The sequence below is a fragment of the Balaenoptera ricei genome, chromosome 18, assembly GCF_028023285.1.
Source record: "Balaenoptera ricei isolate mBalRic1 chromosome 18, mBalRic1.hap2, whole genome shotgun sequence".
NCBI classification, from domain to species: domain Eukaryota; kingdom Metazoa; phylum Chordata; class Mammalia; order Artiodactyla; family Balaenopteridae; genus Balaenoptera; species Balaenoptera ricei.
The window spans coordinates 74,517,708-74,533,660 of record NC_082656.1 but is presented as its reverse complement, the minus strand read 5'-3'; the positions used below and the strand labels follow the sequence as shown (position 1 = coordinate 74,533,660).

The 15,953-nt window shown below is 37.4% G+C and overlaps 1 protein-coding gene across 1 annotated transcript in view; it reads right to left on the bottom strand.

Annotated features, from left to right (window-relative positions):
- ITGBL1 (integrin subunit beta like 1) overlaps positions 1-15,953 on the bottom strand; it is a 206,478-nt gene that overhangs the window by 88,379 nt on the left and 102,146 nt on the right. Inside the window, exons 5-7 of the mRNA XM_059902728.1 lie at positions 14,703-14,843; positions 11,963-12,103; positions 1,874-2,020 (exon numbers count right to left, since the gene is read on the bottom strand). Of these exons, the coding sequence (XP_059758711.1) occupies positions 1,874-2,020; positions 11,963-12,103; positions 14,703-14,843 (429 nt within the window). The remainder of the gene's footprint in view (positions 1-1,873; positions 2,021-11,962; positions 12,104-14,702; positions 14,844-15,953) is intronic.

Below are 15,953 nucleotides of genomic sequence, written 5' to 3'. Positions count from 1 at the left end.
ATGTGGGATCTTCCTGGACCAGGGCTTGAACCCGTGTCCCCTGCATCGGCAGGTGGATTCTTAACCACTGCGCCACCAGGGAAGTCCTATAATTTGTTATTTTTAGCAATAAATAATACCAGTAGTCCAAGGAATACTGATTTTTAGTCTTTGTTATTTTAAGAGCATAATAGGCTTACTCAAGCACTATAATCACAATATTTTACTAACACTGGTAGAACATTGCTTCCAGCCTGGGAGTATTAATGAAAGATGGGGCAATTCAGAAATGCTTTTGAAATTAAAAATTCCTTCTACCCATATCCTACCCTCCTCCTTATAATCATGAAGGATGAATATCAGAGTATGAGAGAATACTATGTTACAAATAATCTTGGAGACTTTGGGAGTTTTCTGTCCCCCCCCCCAAAAAAAGTATAAGTAATGAAAAAGACATATGATAACAAATAATGGTGAGGATGTGGAGAAATTGGAACCTTCATACACTTCTGGAGGGAATGTAAAATGGTGTAGTCACTTTAAAGATAGTTTTGTGGTACCTCAAAAAGTTAAACATAGAGTTACCATATGACCCAGCAATTCCCCTCACGGGTAGATAACCAAGAGAAATCAAAAGCACATGTCCACACAAAAACTTGTACATAAATATGCACAGAACATTATTTACGATGGCCAAAAAGTAGAAACAACCCAAATGTTCATTAACAGATGAGTGGATGAACAAATGTGGTATATCCATACAAATGAATATTACTCAGCCATAAAATGAAGTACTGACACATGTTACAACATTGAAAACATTAAGCTAAGTGAAAAAAATAACAGGAGCAAAAAGAACACATATTTCATATTTATATGTGAAATATCCAGATTAGGCAAATCCACAGAGACAGGAAGTAGATGAATGGTTTCTAGGGGCTGAGCGGAGAGGATAACGGGGAGTGCCCAGGAAGGGTACAGAGTTTCTTTCTGTGATGACAAAAACGTTTAGGAATGAGGCAGTGGTGATGGTTGGGTAATTCTGTGAATATACTAAAAAAAACCCACTAAGTGGTATACTTTAAAAGAGTGAATTTTATGACATTTGAATTAAATCTCAATTAAAAAATTCATTTTTCAAAAAAAAATTACCCTGCAACATAAAATTAAATTTCTGATCTAACATTCAGATTAAAGGAAATCTTTCTCCTTTTCCTCTTTCATGAATGAAATTTGTAATAACTTCAATTACCAGTTCCTCTGAAAGCAAATTTCACATTAACTTTGCCATTTTCATGTGAGAGTAGAAATTGTATTTCTTATTTTGATAAATCAAAAAGAATGAAACCAGCTTTCCCCTAGATGAATTCTTCCTTCTCCTCCAATTTGTACTGATCTGATACCCAGAGCACACCTGAGGCTACACGCCGTCTAAGACAAGAAAAGCTTATTCCAAGCTATCTGTCTATACAATACTTTTTCAAAAGCCAACAGTACAAATCAATAGGATGTTATTAAGTTTCAGAAATGTCAGTGGATAATTAGATGATCTTATTGAGAAAGCTCTGAGCAAATATCCAAACTGTTTTTTTTCTTTTTTAATGTAGCATTGAACTGAATAGAAACTGAACAGACCTCAGAGCTAAAGTAGACTGATGGGTGTGTGTGTGTGTGTGTGTGTGTGTGTGTGTGTGTGTGACAGAGAGGGAGAAAGAATGAGATTATATTTCTCCATGTACTTTCACTCATGGGTATTGGAGTCATTATTAGTTCTGAAAAGACTAACCTTTCCTCATTCAGGAATCTCAGCTACCTTTTAAATGAGATACATGCGAACTGAATTCATTTGACTCACACGAGGCGATGGGTCGCAAGGCCTGAGACCCTCACTTACCCCTTCCAGAGCAAGGCAGAGCAGAGCTTCCCTGGCATTTCTTGATGCTCTCCTCAGCTGACAGCGGGCAGGAACGTGGGTGCTCGCACTTTTTCCCATACCAGCCTACTTTGCAGTCACATCTTCCACAGTTACACTGCCCATGACCTTCACAATGGGAGTAATAATATATATATGTTATTGTATTTATGAGCCATATATATATATATATATACATATATGCACATGTATATGAGAAAAATATACCAAATTCAGAATTAACTTTCATTTCAACAGTGAATGTCACAAATGAGTCACGATCTCAATTAAGCACAATATAAAACATTAAGGCAAAAGCCCATTTTTCTCAATGTTCTTAAATACCTGATCTAGGTATATTGATTGATTACGGGGAAAGAAAAGCAACAACTCCAGATCAGATAAACAGGTTCATAGGGCTATCAACTTGAATCTTTCAAAATCTAAGTGCATGAGACTGAATTAGTCTGCTGGGGCCTAAAAGGAGGATTTGATGGATTGGGCAATTAATTCACGTGGAGGAGAGCCATAGGAAATGGAAAACAATTTGTTTTTGAAACAGGGTCTTAGTTTCTGGAGTCCCTCACACTTTATTTTCATTATCTTTTTACTACACACTACATGCTTAGCCTATAGACCCTTAGCTTAAAACCAGTAACCTGTGTGGAGTTTGCAACCCTTGAAGACTAATTTCCTATACACAAAAGAGGTCAGGAAAGATATTAAATTTACATGGGCACAGAGCCTGTAAAGAACTGTGACAAGTACTGATATGGTACAGCATAAAATAGACCAGGTTATCAATCAAATAAGTAGGTTCAGATCCTGACCCTGCTCCCTACAGAGTAGGGCTGGTCCAATGACAACCTCGTTGAGGTTTAGTTCTTCATTTTAAATCGGATTATCTATCCACATTTATCAGGAAGTACATAATATATCTTAAAATGCTACATAAAAGTGAGCAATTTTTATTTTTATTCACTTGAGCCCACATATACAACCAAGTAGGGATAGAAAGGAAAGGAAAGCACGATAATTTAGCTGAGCTTTTCCTAACTCCTAATAACCATTCAGATACTCATTATTACAGATGCAATGTAAAGTAGATTTCTATAATTTCTCCAAAAATGCATGAAGAATTTTAAAGGAAGTGGAATTACACTGTTTTTAAGTAAATCAAATGTAATGCTAATGAATAACAATCCCTGCTATTTTGTATTTGGCATCTGATATTAATATATATCACACAATATGGAAACTGGTATGGACCAGTCTTTAGGGAAGACTGGTCTGTTTTATCAGTATTCCATGAGGTCTATGGTCAGATGTCCATCTTTTGAGTTTGAAGTATTGGACAATCCACCTATCAGGAAGCTTTTCACTATCTATAAACCTGGTTCTTCATGGAACAAATCATAAAATCATAGGTCAAAGTAGGATGAGCTATTAAGGATCACAGAGTCCACATCTCTCATTTAACACTAAATTCAATTCAATGCACATTTATTGAGCACCTACTATGTAACAAAGTCTATACAACAAGTTGCTGTTAATACTAATACTTTGCCTTAGAGCTCATCATTTTAAGGGAAAAAAGTTTTGATTGCTAATAAATACATATTACGTGACTATGATCATTTAGACCTTCAAATATAAGAATTTTTATTACAATAGTTTAACTTACTAGCAATTATATCTCAGAGATTGTTGGGTTCCATGGCTTCTTGCCATTTATCCTGGCTTAAGAAGTTCCTACCCATCTTCCCAATCCTCGTGTATCGGGTTGGCCAAAAAGTTCGTTTGGGTTTTCCCTTAACATCTTACAGAAAAACCCAAATGAACTTTTTGGCCAACCCAATAATTTAGAGCAAAATTTGCAAACAGAGCTATGTTGCAAATGCATAGATAAAAAACAGTTTTAAACACAAAATCTTTAATGTTTAAAGTACAATCAATTCTGCTGTTTTATGGGAGCCAGTGGCTTTGAAATTCTTGGAGACAAGAGGTTTCATTTCAAGGGCAGTTAGATCTGCCATGAGGATGCTGGACAAAGTACAAAACATGCTGCCATTTGTGGAAGACAAGTTGACACTTCAACAATAAAACTGAAAAACAGAGTTCGATTGAAAGGGGAAAAAAGCTTTACTCTTGAAACTTTAAAATAGCTGTGAAAGTTAGAACAAAACATCCAGTAGGTGAGGATGCCAGGAAATCTGTAACTACCCAAGAGGATGCCACCTGCTGCTGCAGGTGCCTGGAATTCACAGGCAGTGAAGGTCCTGATCCCTTGGCACGTGGAATAAAGTAGGAACCTGTGAGGAGGGAGACGGGGACGGAAGGGAGAACGTTCTCAAGTTCTGTAGTTGGTGTAAGAGCAGCCATTACCTTCTATCTGAGGTTCATTCACATGTCAACATTAAAAAAAAAACTGTGGTGGCATAAAACAAATCCGTGAAGATGGTCAGAAGCTATCAATAGAGATTTTTAGAATTAAAATCTGGTCCAGTTAATATCAAAGGAAGTCAGATTAATTGTGGGTGCTTCAGCAAATTTTGCAAAATGTACAGATGCGCTAGCTAGAAATCTCTGCAAGTCTTTCCCCTTTCTGCCCTCATATTCACTCTGTTTTCTTTTTGTTCTATTTTCCTCATTCAGTCTTTAATCTCTGTGCTTTTCCCCCCTAATGTTATGCAGCTTCACTTTTCTATCCCTTTGCTATTTCTGTGCACTACTACAAACTCCAGGGGGAAATGTGGCCTGTAAGGTCTTCACCTCTACTCCCTGTGCATTTAATGCAGCATCACGAACATTCTCAAGGATTACTCCTAAAAGTGTTCGTGTCACCTCCAGGCATCACCAACTCCAAATAAAGTTGGGGAGACGATATAAAGAGTGTTCTCACTTTCACTATGTGTGTGATGATCCCTAAGCATCCGTGCTTCTGCCTCAGCCTTGTACCCCAGCCCCTGCTTCATTTGATCAAAAGACGCTCTCAAAAAACAGCTGCAGTCAATTGTGTACACACTGGAAAGAACTGATGAGATCGTGTCATTGCTGTGTTTGGCTTGGGATAAAAGGTTTGGCCTTTGAATAGGAAAGTGTCAAAGTGGGAGAACATCGCCTAGTTCAGGAAGGCCGCTGCTCCTCCTCAAATCATCCACTTATGTGTCTTCTACACTTTGCCATTAGAAGCCAACATCCACTGAACAAGTTCAAGCTGAGGAAAGAAGGGTTATGAAAATACGGATGACTTAAAGCAAACCATCCATAATGAAATTCCTGAGAGTCAGTGAATATATGGCAACCAGGTTAAATGATGAAATAGTGGCATATAGAGTGTTTTTGAAGGTTTCATTGTTTTGGGAAAGTAGGAATACCTAAATCAAATGCCCCAATGAAGATCACAGAAGAAGCAAATGTAAAAGTAACAGAGAAAAGGTTTAAATAACTAGTCTAGCATGATGAAAAATAGTATCGACAGTGATACTGCCTAATCTAAATGTTGATCAGAGATTAATTTGACAAGTTAAAACGTAAACATAACTTTACTTTCACAGTAACAAAAATTAAATATGTTCTACATCTTTTAATAACTCAAAGTCACACGTTGTCAAAAATATGTTATGGATCCCACTTTAAATGAAACTGTACTTTTTCTATAAAATCCTTCATGGTGTTTTATCAGTGGAGTTAGGAAAATCAGTTAGAAATGCAATGTACTGATACCAGATTCTGAAGCAGGTATTTAGCCTTTCAGAAAAGGCAGGAAATCAAAAATTGAAACTGCAATTTCTTTTCTGAGGTCACAAGTTTCTCAATTCCAGCATAAAAGTTATGCCAAAGAGAGAGAGAGAAGGAATCATTTTATAGTGATAAAATGAAGATGAAAATGCTTGGTTTTGATTTATATAGTTTAGAAATGATAAAATCTACTTAGCATGAAAATCCTTTAGACTGCCATAACATACTATATCAAGGTCTTTCCTAAACAAGTAGGGAAAAAAAGCATAAGTGAAGAAATTAGGAGGCCTGTGTCTTCCATCTAAATATGTCAGTAAGGTGGATGGACCTAGAGTCTGTCATACAGAGTGAAGTAAGTCAGAAAGAGAAAAACAAATACCGTATAATAACACATATATATGGAATCTAAAAAAAAGGTTATGAAGAACCTAGGGGCAGGACAGGAATAAAGACACAGACCTAGAGAATGGACTTGAGGACACAGGGAGGGGGAAGGGAAAGCTGGGACGAAGTGAGAGAGTGGCATGGACATATATACACTACCAAGTGTAAAATAGATAGCTAGTGGGAAGCAGCCGCATAGCACAGGGAGATCAGCTCGGTGCTTTGTGACCACCTAGAGGGGTGGGATAGGGAGGGTGGGAGGGAGACGCAAGAGGGAGGAGATATGGGGATGTATGTATATGTATAGCTGATTCACTTTGTTATACAGCAGAAACTAACACATCATTGTAAAGCAATTATACACCATTAAAGATGTTAAAAATTAAATAAATAAATGTGTCACTAGTTCATCTTTCTGGCCTTCATCTCACTTTATCTTGAAAATGAGAGAACTAGAAGTGAATTTTACCACACTGATCTGAAATGTCATGCTTCAATGCTAGTTTGTCAAATCTAGGTGTGTATATGTACACATATATTTGGCCTGCAGGAGTTACTGTCATTGATTCTAACAAGGATTCCTTTAAACTCTGTAGGCAGAGGATCGACAAAATAGAGATGAAAGGTACAGAATGTTATTGTTTATCCCTGATAGCAAATATGCAGAACATACAATAGAGAATTGCTTTCAAAAGACCTATGAGCATCCTTTGAAAACACACACACACACACACACACACACACACACACACACATCCATGATATTGGAAGAACAACATGGTGTCTAATTTTGGTATGTAAATGGGATCACAGCCTGAACTGTATCATAAGGGCAGGAATTTGGCAGCAAGAGACACATCAAGTGGCATCACGGCCATGTTGAGCTTTAAAGGCTCTCAGGACATTATAGGAGAGCATGTTGACACCAAAACTTATTTTTTTCTTTGTAATCATTGAGCTCTTTTGCGTTAAGCTATCTAGCCTCAGAAACATCAATCCAGGACAAATGTAGTCCCATCCATTCCAGAACACTCTTCTTCCATAGAGGATATTTCTTGCCTTAAAAATGATCAAAAAATGCTCATGAACTGGAATCTGATATTTACAAGTAGCTTCCTACAAAGTAATATGAAGACCATCAAGAGAAAAAACTTGGGGGGGATAAGTTAGATCTAACTAGTACTTGATATTTTTTCTAAAATCCATTTGATATATTATTTTCCCTTTCAAGACAATGGAAACTGAATATACGTAATCATTTCCTTCAGTTTCTTTCCATTTTAATGTTTTGGTAATCCACAAAGACGAATTTCCCCACGTAATATGGTTCTATCAAATGATTCCACTTTCCAAACCAAGGGAACTCTAAGCCAGGACTAACTTTGTATTTTCATCATTGTGATAGGCAGGAACAAGCTGAAAAAGTGGAAAGTCACACTGCAGCATATTTTTCCTATTAAGGGATTTAGGGAAATAGACCAGAGTGATAAACAGCCATTAGGAATAAAGAAGTTATTTCCTAATCAGAAAGTCAATTCAGGGGAGCAGCTCATAGAATCGAAGTAACAGAGCAGTTGGTACACTTCAGGATGGCTGGTCATGCCCCTGCCATTTTAGTCACACTCAAAATTTGTCAATAGTATCATCTTTGAGCCGTGTGTGTGTGTGTGTGTGTGTGTGTGTATTTTTGTGGGTATATGAGTCATGTTTGTGTATGGATGAATTCATGTGTCAGTGAACAACATTTAGGAGTGAAAGAAAAAATGAATACAACTGATTTACTTGGAAGCAGGGAACATGTTTCAAAATTTGTATCCCATCCCCTATACCCATGATGCCTTAGGCACAAAATATTTACATTTAAGTGCATTTTTGAATAGATGAATGGATACAGTGGGAATGAATGAATAAAATGAGGTCAATTAAACAAGACAACTATAATCCAATGGGAGATTTCCCTTGGACTTAAATAAGCTCAGCACTCTCAGGAGGGCAAGAATGGGAGCTAAAAATAAAGCTGCATTTCATCTGAGCCTTATTACACTCCAGCCTGGCATAAATCACTAGATAATATCCACGTACTTGGGGTACTTCCGTCTTATATCACTAAGGTATTAACACACTCAGTAATCAACTGCATGGCTCCCTTCCTGTGGTGCAACTTCGACAGGCAATTAGGAAAACTGCGAAGACTAATAATTTACTAAGCATCATATATGGAATTCTACAGATATAGTGGGAATGAAGAAATACTCCAGAGACTGATGCCTGCCCCAGATCAGAATAATGTTCAGAGAAGCTTCGTTTTATAAGAATTTTGAGCATCCAGAGGACAGCTCTTCCTTACCAAAATAAAGTAAAATTGAAGAATTTTATTTGCATCACTAGGAGATTAAATTACATGAGTACTTAGGCTCGTGTGATGTGTTTTCAGATGACACTTAAGGGCAGTGTGAACTTTGTCAAGTTGCTTAATTTCTTTGAACATTTCCTCTTCTGTTAAAATGTGGATAAGAAAAAAAAATGTGGATAATCAGGTCTCCTTCTCTGAGTTAGGGAGAACATAAAATGGAATGAGGTGTGTGAACGAACTTGATGGGTATCTAACAGAGCAGGATCTCTGTCAATGTGTTTCTTCTTTCCTAAATTTCTCATTTTAAGTCTGGGAGACAGGCTGTGGAGAACTGTCCACATTTAATTCACTTCAACAAATAAATTTAAAAAATCATAATCACAGCCTGATGTTTTATTGCTCAAATCACAGCCTATTCCCCCATCACCTCTTCCCACCCCTACCTGTCTACACCCAGGGCATAGAGACCACGTACAAATTCTCTCCTAAACTCTTCCCATGAGAAACTCCACCAACCATGCAACCATAACTGCCCAATCACTTAACTTTCTCTATAACCTTCTAGCATAGGGAAGAATGGAAAATGTGAGAAAGAAGAAAATAGGGAGCAGGAAGGAGGGATGGATTAGATGAAGTGGAAAATTTCAGATTCCAAGGAGACCGCCTCAATGGCTTTCACCTGCCCCACCTATGGTAGTAACTCTAAGCCTAAATAACGTGCATCAGGGATTGTGAGCTTATAAAAGGATCCAAGTGTCAGCCTAAGTGTCAATGCCCATCTTCACCCCACAGCCCTACTCCTCACGGTGAGATGGACTAGCTCACATGACCCTGAATTATCACTATGATGTAGTCATTTTGAATTTTCCAACCCCACTCCAAAATCAGGATCTTGGGTTTAACAAGAAAGAGTGTTCCCTATGCCTAAAAAAAAAAAGCATCCTATCAGAAAATCACAAAGTTATGATTTTTATATGTATTCTGATTACCTCTTTATTTTCCTATTTTAATGTATGTGAATTCATGTTTTATCACACAATCTTAAAATGACAATCTTAAATGGTGTTCCCTGAGCCCCGGTATAGTTTTTTCCTGACAACTCAGTGTTTATGACTCTATAAATTCTCATGTTCAGCCCTGATCCTTCAGAGTCGCAGATTCAACAGGCTGAAAAAAATGATCGGCTTTGGTTTGCCATTGGTCCTCTATGCCTGATATGACTAGAAACGAATTTGACAGCGTTCTTCTATATTCTCCATTTCAGTAAATGGCACCAACATTTACCCAGACAACCAGACTAGAAACCTGGTGACTACAGCACTCCACTGCCTAAAACCATCGCTAGCATTGCCTTTAGAACAGAGTCTAGTTCAGCAGCAAGGTAAAAAGTCCTTCAGTCCTTATTTCTTGATGGCTTCACCCTTTGTTACTTGTACATTCTGGTAATAACCAAATTGATTCTAGGCCCCTGCACAGATCTTATGCCTCTTTCCCCTCTGCCTGGGATGCCCATCTCATCCCTCTTGACCCATAAGCCTACCCTTTAGGGCAGAACTGTACGTGCACAGTGACCCAAAAACATCATGTGATGCATGTCATACATCACCACCTCTGTGAAGAGCCTCACCCTCCTAATTAAAAAGTCAAACAAGCCCATGCCCCGAGATTCTCAACCCCCTTCTCTGCTCATTTTAGTCTACAGCACAATGGCCATGAAAATATATAGCACTGACCTACTACAAATTTTGTTTGTTTTTTTGTCTCTCCAGGCCCACCTGGATGTAAACTCCCCAAGGAGAGGAATTTTATCTGTTGTGTTCATTGCTACGTCCCCAGTATAAGTAAACATATGCATGAATATGCCAATCTCCCACACCATAGTATATTGAAATGTATGTTTATGTGGCAGTTTTCTTTGCTAAACAGTAAATTTCTTAAGGTCAGAGCCTAGGCTTTTTTATATTTTAATCCCCTAATATCTCACACCGTGCCTATAGCATAATTAGCACTCAATAAAGGTTATATTAAATTGAAGTTTAAGTTTAAACAAAGATTCATTCAGTAAAGAAAGAACCTTTAGATTTCTTCAGATTCAGAGACCTTGTTAACATTTTGATTTTAGCTGTTAGTGGTGGAGGCTTCAGCAGGTTATAGAATTCCCTGAACCTCAGTTTCCCCAATTGTAAAATGAGAATAAATATGTTCCCTATGTCATAGTCTTTTATGAAGAATAAATGCAAATCTGGGAAGTGCTTTACAAATTGTCTGGCATACAGAAGTCACTGAATAGTTGTTAGCTGTTTTATTCCCATGGTGTTGATAATGAAGATAATAAAGAACACTCACCCAGAATGAATAACAGAAAAACCTGGAAAGGGCATAGTCTTTGGTCTTTGCCTTTGGCATTGGACTGACCCCATTCCTGGGGTGGGACAGTAAAGACAGTGCCACCAACAACTGCACAGAGCCCTGGGATGGAACCACAAATGAAAGCTGCTGCCTTGTGAAGTGTCTTTTTGCGAATGTGGTCCCCATGAGCTACGTGGTATACTTCAATTTCTTTGGGTGTGTCCTGCCAAAGGACAAAATGTTTAGGAAATTCTCCCAAGCACAAGGGATCATCAGAAGAGGGAAATTCTTCTGCAATGGGAAGCTTTAGCAGCAGGCTCTCCTCAACCAGGACAGAGAAGTCTTTGCAGTTGCATAATCATAATTAAATAGGGCAGCTCTTTTATCTCCCTTTGCTGGCAAACTTTCTGGAGACAAGCGGCGTTTCCTCTCTATATCCTTGTACCAACCAAGCAGTCAAGCATAAAGACGTGTATATGCCCATGTCTCTGTCTCCTCGATTGTCCAATATAACCAGACTGAAAATGTGTAACTCTATTTTTGCTAAATGACACTTTTTCAGATAAATCTGACTGCCTGGTTTTTTTTTTTTCCTCCTTTGCACTATTAGAAATTCTGGCAGGATGTATTTTTTTTTTCCTTTGCATTTAGATTACAAGCTCCATAATGTCAAGGATCATGTTTGTCTCCTTCACTGCTGGTACCAGTGGCCCAGAGGCCACTGGCAAATAGTATCGAGAGCCTGGAAAATAGTATCTGTTCCATAAAAATTCATGGAATAGAATTTTTGAAACCACTAATTGATCTTCAATTGTAGGCTGCACTGCAGAACAATTTTAGTATATAAATCATACCAAAGAAGCAATGCATTAAACTATCCATGAGAACTATATTGTCCTAAGTCTTGTACTTATGGCTGCCATAATGGTACCTCTCCTGTTCACGGTCAGGTCTGCTAGCTTTGTATTCTCACGGTTGAGTATTCAATACTTGGAGGTAATAGTTCTTCTTGGCGAGGAATTAGACTAATTTTCAGAGAGTGGGTGCATTTTCATCTCAAATCTTTGCCCAATGTGTGATTCCTCTAACAGTTTTTCACGTTGCTATTAGGAGTCCTTTGGATACCGAATTCTTTAGAAGGCGCATTCCATTCTTTTACTGTTTCTGTGAAAAGCTGAATAAATCTTGAAAATGGGGAAATGACTACTTTCTTATTTAAAAACAGGAGTTAGGCGAGCACTTACCAGAACAGAAGTCATCAGAATATCTGTCATAGACAGACTTGCAGTCCCTTTCATCACACTCACAGGTGTCCCCATGAATATCCCCCCAGTCTCCAGTCGGGTCAACATCATGGCAAGAACATTCACCACACACACAAATCCCTAGAGGGTAAAAATAATTTTAAATGGGTCTAGTGAAGAAAAATCATGAGAGAAAGCATCTTACACATTGCTCTTTTTTTTCTGTTGTTACTTTATATTTGGAAAATACACGTATTCAGGAAAAATATTCTATAGAGGAAAACACCATCTAAATTTGACAGTAGAGATTCTTTAATAAACAAAAGTTATTATCTATGTCTATACTTATGTGCGATCGCAGGATGTGAAATGAGCACCGTGCTGGTTTGACTCAAAGATAATACCAACACAATTAACGTAAGGTGTAATCCTTGCCCTCAAGAAGCTTACAATTTATTTGACCAAAAAAACGCTAATGAAAAACAAACAAGCACCTAAAGTACTAACGTTTTGTAAACTAGGACACAAATACTGTAAGAGTTTGGGGAAGGGGAAATCAGTGTGGGCTGAAGTAATTAAGGTAGATGGTTTGGATAAGCAGAGAGAACGGGAAATGTTCTAGGAGGACTGAAGGTAGAACAACTCAAGGAAAGTCAAGAAAGCAAGAATAAGCAAAGGAGGGTGGGAATGGACGTGGGGATCCCAAGTAGACCTGACTCATTGGAACAGAAGGTGCATATTCAGGAAGACTAAGAAGTAAGGTTGGCTGGATCAGATGAGCTCAGGTTACAGAGGACATTGGTATAGGTGGAGAGATACAACTTTGGTCATTTGGAGATTTGCATAGGAGAAATGCTTAGTTGTAAATCATATTAACTTTGTGTGAATTTTAATCATCATCTTTAGGGTAACCAGTTAGTCACTGTGAAAAAAAAACAAAACAAGGTTAAATCCCTTTCTTACCTCTTAGATCAAAGTAAATTCTAGCTAGATTAAAGATTTAAGGATATAAAATAAAACCATAAAATATGAAATAAATTCATTTTTATTCAAAAGCCTCAAAGCAAATTATTTAAAGGAAAAAAGAAAAAGCTTTAACGACATAAAAATCTAAAATTTTGGTTGGGGGCAAGACACCAGAAACAAACTAATAGATAAAAAGAGCTGAAACAAGTAGTCATATGTATGTAAAAGACAAAGCTACTTTCACAAACATATAAACAATTCTTATGAATTCATATCTAAAGACAAATATGCCTACAGCAAAATAGACAAAGGCAAAGAACACCAATTGGAAATTCTGTGGAGAGAAGTTATGATGATAGATAAACATAAAAATGTTTACCACTCAAGCTACCATGATGAAGGGGTGAGGGACTTTTAAACAATAGTGAGTTAGAAATTATTTCAGACATACGATTGACAGAAATAAAAAAGATTGTTAGGATCAAGAGTTGGTGAGGGTATGGAGTACAAAATGTCCAACTTTCTGGGTGGCAATTTCACAACATATACTTTTTAAATGTGTGTTACATATAACATAACAGCTCACTTCAATTAACATATCTAAAGGAAAGGAAAAGTACACAAAAGTACACGTACAGGGATATTAAATATGATGGTATTCATGTTATTGAAAAACCACTAGTGACCTAAATGTTCATCAATGGGGAATTCATGCAGTCATGGCCCATGCAGAGCTTATATATTAAAGGAAAATATAGGTGAATTAGTATGATATAGAATCAAATCTACTCTGCAAAAATTAAAGAGACGACTTTTCTTTATAATTTTGGTCCAAGGTCAGGCCTTTTGCTTTCCTTTCTCTCTATGTACAGAAACCTCTATGTACGTTTCACTCTTCTATGACAGCCTGTAAAAAGATAAAGTTGGCTGTGTGCCCAGGATATCATGTAAGCATTACCTATTAAAGTGTACCATTCATGTAGAGAAATGAAAAAAAATAAGTTTCCAGCTTTCTAGATTTTTACTACTGTATAGAAGGAAATTGACCACTCACTGATATCTTCAAGTAGTCAGAAGAGTCCAACATGGCTCTTTATCTACCAGTACAGCTGACAAAGGGAAAAAGAACAAGTATTTGCAAGGATTTTCCTAGAAGTGTTTAAAACTATTTGATTTGATATCAAACACTTAGTTAACTCGCTTTAAATTATGTTAGCAATACTAATATATTTTTTAAATTCCTGCTTTAAGTCACTCTCAATTCCACATGGCTATATTTTGTTCAATATCACATTTTTATTATTGCATATAAAAGTTAAATGACTCCATATCAATTCTGTATTGCAACACAAGCCTTCAATTTACTCATAATTAAGACGAGAGTTTTTTTTTTGGAATGCTCTCCGGATAATTAGATGCTCATGCTGTAGATGGTTCTGTTAGTCAAGAGACATTCAACAGAAGTATCTACAAGAATTGCCTTTTCCCTGTACTGTGCCATTTCTGGATGGCTGCCAAAGAAATTACAGTCCCTGTGTTAACTATCTGTTCAGTGAAGCTGAAAGTATGACAGCAACTTTCTTATCTTTCTGCTTTCTGCCCAATAAAAAATAAGAAAGAGAAGCTTGTTGATATAGGAAATGTTGATTTACATCAAAGTCAAACACTATAAAAGATGACTTCCACATGGAAGGAAATACAGAGAAACGCTGGGTTAATAATTAAGAGGTTTGTTTTTTTGACAATTACGTAGTAACGAGTATGAAAGACACACCTCTGTTACTGCAGACTCTGCCATCTGGAGATGTGCATCTTTGCTTGCTCTCCCAGGGGGTGATGTCGCACTGGAATTCGCATTTATCTCCATGCCAACCAGCCTGGCAGTAACAGTTTCCACAGTAACACTTTCCGTGGCCTTTACCCAAAATGAATTTTATACGGTGAGGAAAAAAGCAACTTTTAAAAGCAGAATTAACTTTCTACCTCTTGGTGATCATTTTTGCCTTTGGAAATAATTCACCTGCTCCACAGCCCTTGCTTAAAGTAATCAAATTATATAGTTTGCCCCCAAAACATCATAGGTGTGCCTATACCTACATAATTACACACATAAAGCAAGTCAAGGTGTCCTCTAACTTGTCCTAGCCAGGTGGCTGATTAAAATGACAGAATTTTAAAGAAATGGCATGAAAGACTGTGCAAGTCTATTATGTTCTGATCTCAGATGTGTACATCAAACTCAAATGTATGTAAGCATTCACTCTAAGAGCATTTCTTGATATTTGAAATCCACCATTGAGAAAGCAATGGTGCATACTTCCTTGGATGCACATCATTAATGACCATTTCTTAAACCAGAGAAAATATTTCATCGTTTCATTAAACTGTGTCCTGCAAGCTGTTGTGTCTTACCACATGGAAAAGAGGTTTTCAGCGAAATCAATGTTTAGTAGTCATTTAAACTACTAATTACAAAGAAAATACCATGGACCCTTGGTCTTACAATCAAATTCCTCTCCTATCTGTCAAGAGGATACAAATGCTAGGTAAGGACAGCCCGTCATTTTGTGTCCAGATGCCTCCACACAATTTCAGCTCCCTCCATGCTGTAAACTGTTACTCTGCTTGTTTGTACTTATGTCCAAACAATCTGTAATGAATGGTCACATCATCGCTTCCTGCACCCATGTCCAGCAATCCTACAAATTCCCAAAAGATGACAATACCTTTTATCCCAAATCACTTTTTATATCCTCCCTTTTTGTAGTTATGCCACCCAACCATGAATGTATGTTCTTGTTCTTGCAAATCTGATGAAAACCAGGGCCATTTTGGGTTTTAGTCTATTCTTTCTGGTTTATAGGAATTTATGTTTTATCAGAGCCTATGGCTAAAGTCTTTGTTCCTGCCTCTCTCTTCTCCAACAGTCATCGTCCCAGAGGGCCACGGGAAACTAATTGTGAGGCTATTTTTCTTTCTAAACACTATGGCATATCTGGCCAATGGCAAGAGTGTCAGTAGGGCC